The 8,908-nt window shown below is 34.3% G+C and overlaps 1 protein-coding gene across 1 annotated transcript; it reads left to right on the top strand.

The window, feature by feature from the left end:
* Positions 1–705: 705 nt before the first annotated feature.
* Positions 706–2,714, top strand: LOC114077251 (E3 ubiquitin-protein ligase ORTHRUS 2-like). The gene is made up of 4 exons (XM_027916986.1): positions 706–726; positions 1,016–1,104; positions 1,681–1,806; positions 2,283–2,714. The coding sequence occupies exons 1-4, from the start codon at positions 706–708 to the stop codon at positions 2,350–2,352; spliced, it is 306 nt and encodes a 101-aa protein (XP_027772787.1). The 3' UTR covers positions 2,353–2,714.
* The last annotated feature ends 6,194 nt before the right edge of the window (positions 2,715–8,908 follow it).

Here is an 8,908-nt window from a genome sequence, read left to right as displayed (position 1 = left end):
ATGACGAAATAACTAACATGTGAACGAATATCTAGGAAACCTCTAATAACTGAGATGGATGTTGGGACAGACTCCACAACATCCTAATGAACTAAACTAGAAAGCAATGAAAATGTATTCTCCTGAAAGCAATGAGGCTCACCAACAGACTCTGAACTGATCATTGGATCAACGGTGTGCTGGAATGTCGATCCTAGTTACCTGCGTCTATATCATGATATGATGCAGGCCTATTGGTATCGGTACATTTAATGTACGAGCATGCGATTTGGAATGCTAAATAACAACTTAAGCTTGAAAAGGAGTAAGAAGGAACACTTACCTTGGCTTTGCTCAATTCATGAATAACATAACTCAATATAACTACTCATTTCATTATATAGCAGCTTAAAAACATGTGCAATGTAGAGATAAGCTGTTTAAAGTATGATTTTCAATTATGTGTATAAAAATATCCAAAATAACTCTGAGATGTATGTAAAAGTACATAATAAACTGATGTAAACTCATAATCTTAATAAAAGACATATCATGCTTCCTCTCAAAGTATACGTGTGCAATGCATGAATGAAGTCTCATACCCCCATTTACACTAAGTAGAACCCCTTAAGAACCATGCAATTACTACTAAGAGAGTTTATCTAACCGACAACCATCACTTAAGAGCTATAGTGATTATACAACAATCTACCTCACGCTGCCAGCATGTCCGGTACTCGGCCAAAGGTATAAGACCTGAACTTCCTAATGGATCGACTAGTAAACTGTGAAAAATATTCATTTAAAAAGTATGACCCTTTTCTACCATGATGACTACATGGTCTTCATGGCATCTTGAGTTAATATGAAACTTGCATCCCTACATCAGTGCTTAATACCATTCCCAAAAATATACTTATCTTGTATGTTTTAAAAATAACTTTTCCTCTGATATGTGATTTTGTGCTAAAAAACTTGGCTCAAAGGATATCTTGGAAATCTCAGTTTCCCTCATGTGGCTGGTATTGCAGGACAGTCAGATTATGGCCGGGCTCAATCTGTTGCACTTTCTGGTGGGTACGAAGATGATGAAGATCACGGTGAATGGTTTCTCTATACTGGAAGGTAATGGGCGCCTGTTTTTTTTCTTGGATGCATGTGCATTCTGTTTTTTTTTTTTTTTAAATCACCTTGTTACAACTTGTTCACTCAAAATTTATGTAAGTATGAATCCCACTTGTGATGCATATTTCTATGTTGAATTTTTGTTCTTCATTTCTTTTGTGCTTGTGAACCTCACTTTTACTTGTAAGATATCCACACATTGTAATATCATGTTAGTTACTGTTTGATTAATTAGTCATGTGACCTGACACTGAATTTGGTCCATGAACTATCTTCTTCATTAAGCTGCTTTTTCCTTTTAGTTTTTAACAATTCTGCGCGATTAGTTTTAGTATTTTGTTTGCTTAACGTGAGTTCAGATTAATGCTTGATTTTGCATTTCGTTACTTTTTTAAACTGATAATTTTTTGGAAATATCCTCTCTACCTTGAGAAAATAGGGGTAAGGCTGCGTACACGCCACCCTCTCAAACCCTACTTGTGGGACTACATCTGGTTATGTTGTTTTAATAGCTACTGTTGGTTTCTGCTGTGAGGTGCTCTTCTAACTATTGCTATGTTGATTAGTGTTGGATAGTGGTGGAAGAGACTTGAGTGGTAACAAGCGAACAAACAAGCTACAATCGTTTGACCAGAAATTTGAAAAGCTTAATGAAGCTTTACGTGTCAGCTGTCTCAAGGGTTATCCTGTACGAGTTGTGAGGTCAGTCGCTTCCTTTAACTCTCTGAATAATTAGGTATAGAGCTAAAACAAGTTCTTCCTATTCCTTCTTTGGATTGGAAGTTGGCTGATGATATATGTTGCCTTATGCTCTCATGGGCTGGTCCACAAAGTATATGTAGTTTGCTTAGCGAAGTTTGCATGATTAGCTGATGCACATGTTATTAGTCCTGTCATTCCTTCCAGAATGGTTGTTTGTTCCAATTTTTTTGTAGTAGAGAGTAGTGTTATAAGTGTTCTAGATTGCAATCCACTTTCTTTTTTTGCTTTGGGATGATAGTTTCTGCTATTGAGCATATCTTGTCCTGTGACAGCAAACTAATTCTATCAGCAACCACAAGTTGGGTTAATGCAGCTTGTTCTGTATTTCAATATCCACATCAAATATCTTTTGCATTTCCATTGGGAGTTTATTTGTTATTCACAAGTTTTATCTCTGTCCATTCCAATATGTATAGGTCCCACAAGGAGAGTTCGTGTGTATGCACCAGACAAAGGAGTACGATACTACGGGGTCTACAGGATTGAAAAGTGTTGGTGGAACCTGGAAAACAAGTTCAACTCTTGATCAAAAGCTTCATGCATCTGTTTATTTAACTTATTTTTGTCACTTATTTACATTACATTGACTTCTGTGCAGGGATTCAAAGTTTGTCGATACCTATCCGTGCTCTGTGATAATGATCCTGCACCATGGACCAAATCTCTTGTTATCTCATTTTTACTTTGTTATAATATCATCCCCTTCTATTTGGTCTTTAATCATGTTCGTGTTCACCATGTTGTATATATTGGCAGTGATGAATAAGGGGACCGTCCTAAGGCCTTGCCTGCCATCAAAGAATCAGATATGACTGAGAGAAAAGGATCTCCAGCCTGGGATTATGATGTGAGAAGCATTTAGAATCTCCAGTTGATTCTTTCCTTTTTGTAATGTAGCACATTAAAAGGATGTTAGGAGAAATACTACATTATTGATATTAGAATATAATTATAAAATAGTAAATAACTTTTATCAAACACTGTGTCGTGGCAAGCCACTGCCTTGAAAGAGATTTCGGCTCGACCGGTGCAAATCGCTGCAGCCGATCGCTCCCCAAGGTTCCCACAGTTACTCTCAAACACGTGCACTCGTGGTTAAGAGTTTGGAGGTTGGTCAAAACCAATTGCCCAAAAAATATTCTAAGGATAAGAAGAGGGAGGAAATTTTTTTTTCTCTTCTTTTTATTTATGTTAGTAGTGTGTTTTTATGCTCACTGAAACTACATCTTTATATAGGAGTTGCAAATAGGAGTTTCAAAGAGAAGAAGTGAATTCTTAAGAAACATATGTTAAATCTTAATGACATTAAAAGAAATTACATCACACTTTAATAAAAATGTAATTTGGAACGGATAAGTCATTCTTTTGTAACGTATATTTTGTATACTTTGCATTACACTTAATTAATATTATAAAATTAATATTATAATCCCCAATTAATGCAAAAATAAAGAGTTAGAACAAATTTTGGACAAAAGGAAGGAACATGTACTTAAGTGTAAATATCTTTCGATTTGAATTGACATGTAGTGATATGAGGCAACAACTTATTATCCACAAAGTGAAGTACTCTTGAACTGAGCAGATATGAATTGAGACCCTCATAACACATACCATATACTTAAATTTTAAGCAACCTCATCGATACAAACAAAGTGCTTTTATGATCATGCACACACACCCTGGGTCTTATGAGTGCTCTAGAAAGATGACCCAAGTCTTTCATAAAAGGAGACCATACCTTTACACTCACGTAGGTGACTCCATCAAGTCTATAACAAATAGACCACCTTATGGCTACGAATCATTAAGAGCAAAATAAGCTCAACCTTATAAAATACTGCACCATGCCATAGGGATGGAAAATGTGGTGTATATTGAGGCCTAACAGGTCCACCACATTATCTCAATCAATGGGCTTTAGCCCCATCCCCCTCGGCATTTCAAGGATTGTTTTCCTTGTCAAGCCCTTGGTCTTAGGATCCGCCAAATTTCTTTCAGACTTTACATATTCCAAGGAAATAACACCCAGTTTCAACAACTGTTTAACTGCACCATGTCTGATGCAAATGTGTCTCTTTTTTCCGTTGTACACACTGTTTTTGGCGATTCCAATTGATGTATGTGAGTCACAATGAAGAGAAACTGGTGAAGCTTGTCTTCCCCACCCACAAAGGCATATCTGCCAAAAGATTTCTCATCCACTCAGCTTCATGCCCTGCCAACTCGAGAGCAGTGAATTCTGATTCCAAGGTAGAACGTGCTATACAAGTTTGTTTGGAAGACTTCCACGAAATAGCAACTGCACCCAAAGTATACATAGCCACTGGTGGAGCTAACTTCATCATTGTCAGTTACCCAGTTTGCATCACAAAAACCTTCTAAAACAACAAGAAATTTGTTAAAATGCAAACACCAATTCATAGTACCTCTCAAATACCTTAGCAACCGATGAAAAGCATTCCACTGTTCACTACTGAGATTATGAGTATATCTACTCAATCTACTAACATCATAACCTATATAAGGTCGAGTAAAGTTAATGAGAAACATTACACTCCCAATTATTTTAGCATATTCAATTTGAGAAACAATAGCTTCTTTATTCTTCTTCAAGTGTATGCTAGGATCATAAGGAGTTCTCACTAGAACTACATCAAAACAATCAAACTTTTTAACATTTTTTCAATGTAATGAGACTGACACAAAGAGAACCATTAGGAGTCCTTTTGATTTTAACTCCCAAAATCACATCCGCTTCACCAGGTTCTTTCATTTCAAATTTAGAAAACAAAAAGTTCTTGGTCTCATTAATAACATTCACATTAGGACCAAAGATTAACATGTCATCTACATATAAACATATAATGACACAATCTGAACCTAACATCTTAGAATAAACACATGTATCAGATGAATTTACAACAAAGTCATTATCGACTAATGTGATATTAACTTTTTCGTACCATTGCTTAGGTGCTTGTTTTAGTCCACACAAGGATTTTCTCAGTTTGCATACTTTATCCTCTTGTCCCGGAACCACAAAACCTCAGGTTGAGTCATATCGATCTCTTCCTCTAAATCACCATTTAGAAATGCAGTTTTAACATCCATTTGATATACCACTAAATCATGAATAGTGGCTTAAGAAATAAGAGTTCTAATGGTAGCTATTTTAGTCACAGGAGAATAAGTATCAAAGTAATCAATGTCTTTCTTTTAGTTAAAACCCCTAATCACAAGTCTAGCCTTATATTTATCAATTGTACCATCAAGTCTCAAATTTCTTCTTAAATATCCACTTGCTACTTATGATTTACAACCTTTAGGTAAATCACGCAAGTCCCAAGTGTGATTAGAAACTATACAGTCTAACTCAATTTTAATAGCCTCTTTCCAAAATACAACATATATTGATCTCATTGCTTCATCATAAGTCTTAGAATCTTCTTCTATTAAATGTATAGACACTAATTCATCATTTAAAACATTAATATCATAATTTTCGGTTAAGAAGTAGTGATAAAATCAGGATCAAAACTTGTCTCAATTCTACGTCTTTTACTCCTTCTGAGTTCATTTTTATGCTCATTAGAAATAATATTAGAAGAAGACACAACATGAGAATTATTTGACATAGATACAGAAGCATTACACAGCACATTATGTTTCAAAGGAAAAATATGCTCAAAAAACTCTGCATCTCTAGATTCACAAATAGAATGGTCACTTAGAGACATAAACCTATATGCGACACTATTTTGAGCATAACCAATAAAGACACTATCAAAGGTCTTAGATCCAACATTTACTCATTTAAAATCAGGTAGACTAACCTTAGCCAAACACCCCCACACTGTCAGAAATTTCAAGTTAGGAGCAAACCCTTTCCATAACTCATATGAGGTCTTGTCTAACTTCTTATGCGGGACTCTAGTGACAGTTTGAAACCTATCAAGCGGTCCTGGTTGTTCTTGAAAGTTGTAACCTTTCACAATAGACATTTCCAAACGGCAGGAAATTCAAATAAAATGGGGAAAGATTCAAATAAAATGGGTCGTGTGGATCGGAATCGGATCGGGTTATTCAACTAAAAAATTGAAACTTTTCGATTAGTCTCAACTAAATAATTGAAAATATTTTTGTTATCAAATAACTAGTTGAAAACGTTTTGTCCATTTATTTTAATTTAATTAAATAAATAAATAAATAAACAAAACAAATTTTATCCAAAAAATAATCTCTCGATCAATCATTTACCAAAGCCAAAATCGAAGCCGAAGCCGTAGCCGAGCAAGTGACGATGACGCGGTGCGAGGGGTCCCTCTTTCCAACCCTTTTATGAATTAATAGAGTGTTTCTATATTTAAACTCTCCTATTTATCATTCCACCACCAATGAAGGACAAATGCCTTTTCACTTAAGTATAAGAAGACTTTTAAAGTTCCCAACTTTTCAAGTCCCTCTTTTCATCTTCCCTCCATTTCTCATTAATTCTTTCTACATACCCAACAATGGGTACATATGAATCCAACATATGTAATGGGTTTACTATTACTTGTACAAGTCCTATATGAAGAAATTTATATTTTTTCTTATAACTATTTATTTTGTTTGTTTCTAACAATTTTATAGTCTCAAAGTTTTTATTTATAGTAATAGTAGACTCAAAAGTTTTAATATCATAATTTTAAATAAAATTACGGTGTCTAGTAGTGGTCTTATCATAAGTTAATGGAGAATCTAGCGGGGAGAAGAACACTATCCTTAGGCTTAAAAATCCTACTTTAAAGAGTCCTACTAGAATAATAAATTCTTTGTGTAGTAATTGCTTTTACTTTTTTCATGAACATTCTTTGACTTTATCCCTTTAGGTTTGGTGACCTGGAACACCCTCCGAGTCCAGCTCTACGACACACAGTCTAAGCTTATCCAACGGAAAGTATGTGCTTGCCAAAATCTGAATAGGGATGTATCTGGTTACTCCAATTAAAGGAATAAAACCAAGAGGATAAGGGGAAGAAGAACAACAAATGTCAAACTCCGAACTTACCATCCCGACCGCAACCTATGTATCGTCGTCGTCCGCCCAAGGAAATCGTATGGACTTAGATGATCCTTCTCATACCCTTCCTCTGCAACTTGGAGAAGAAGGGTATGAGTAGGAGTGGCTATGTCCCTAAACTGTCCTTGGGCGTACAGTGTCAAAAATTAGGTTGCGGTCGGGGTGGTAAGTTCAAAGTTTGGTAGTTGTTGTTCTTGTTCCACTTATGCTCTTAGTTTTATTCCTTGAAGTGGGTTAACCGGATAATTCCCAGTTTAGAAGTTCGCAAGCCTGTACTTTCCGTTGGATTAGCTTAGATTATATGTGTCGTAGAGCCGGACCATGAGGACATTCCCGTCGCCAAGCCTTGAGGAATAAAATCAAAAAAAATTAGTGAAAAAAGGTAACAACAATTACTACACAAATAATTTATTATTCCGGTAGTAATCTTTAAAGTAGACATTTAAGAACAAGGATAATGTCTTTTCTCCCTGGTAGATTCTCCCTTGAATTAAAATGAACCCTTACCTACACATCAAAATATTTTGAATAGTATTAACATCTCCGTCACCTCTAATAAAATTGCAAAAATTGAAAATGATCTACAAATTAGAATATTCCTAAAGAACACTTAAAAAGGTTTATATAACAGGAAACATTGATTTTATTAGAAATTATAATGTTAATACTTTTGAGTCTACTATTGCTATTAATAAAAATAATGAAACTATTAGATTATTAGCAACCAATATAAGAGGAATTATAGATTTCTTCACATAGGACATGTCATGGTAGCAGTCAAATCATTATATAGATTGGGTTTAGATGTACCCATATGTCTTCTTTTAAGAGACAATAGATTATTAAATTCTGATGATTCATTATTAGCAGTTCTACAAAGTCTTGTCAATGGTCCGGTATACTTTAATTGTTAATAGATATTAATGATCAAAATGTAATTGATACATTAACGTTAAATCTTAAAACTAAAAATATGAATAGTAAAGCTAATACTAGAGAAATATCCATAATATATAGGGTATATGATAGATTAATGAAAACTACCTTATCCCCTAAGGCTAAAATGATAATTAAAAAAGGAGTTACCATGCTTATGGAAGCAAATCATAACCATAATAACACTTTTGTCCCAAAGATAATAAATGGGATGATGTATTAACAAAAGATGATTGACATTTTGACTCCATAACGGAGCCAGAAATTGAAGAAGAGAATTCACATATTGACCAAGTAATTCAATTTCCAGATTGATCCATAGATCTAAAACTTGTAAAATCCCAATCTTATAATCAAATCTCTTCAAGAAAAAGAATGTCATTTTCTAGACCATCTTTTTCCATAACTAAGGATGAAGATGACATATCCTTAGAAGAGATAGATAAAAAATTAAAAGGGGTAGATTTCTCGTAATCTATTCTAAAAGTAGAGTATGAACTAAAAAAAAATCTAATCCCACTACTAGTAAAGAAATTAAAGATGCTTTATGCATGATTAAATTATAGAAATCTTGTGAACCAGATATTAAATATTTAGATAAATTTTGGACAGTCAAGAAAATTCGATTAAAAAATAATGGTATCTACAAAGATATCCTTTATCATAACCTTTAGAAATAAATGCTTTAGTGATATGAAAAGATTAAAATGTATTGTAGAATTTTTTAAATGTTTTGAATATACAGGAAAATTAGATGACTAAAAGGAGTTGTTAAACATGCTTGTTAACAAATGGTATACTACCAAAAATAATAAAGTCGTTGAATCTACAATTCCCTCCATTAGAAGTAATTACTTTACGAATAGAGAATATTACTGCCTCATGTAACGACCTGTTTAGTCGTTTTGAGCAGCAGATTTTATTTCTGGAAAAACTGTGTGAGTCGACGGAACCCACGACGGACCGTCATGGACACGACGGGCCGTCGAGGGTGTCTCGTTCCAAAAGACTTAGACTTCTGAAATTTGGGTACTGAAATCG

Source organism: Solanum pennellii, chromosome 5, assembly GCF_001406875.1.
Source record: "Solanum pennellii chromosome 5, SPENNV200".
NCBI lineage: Eukaryota > Viridiplantae > Streptophyta > Magnoliopsida > Solanales > Solanaceae > Solanum > Solanum pennellii.
The sequence above is the reverse complement of the archived record's forward strand: the minus strand, read 5'-3'. Positions and strand labels throughout refer to the sequence as shown.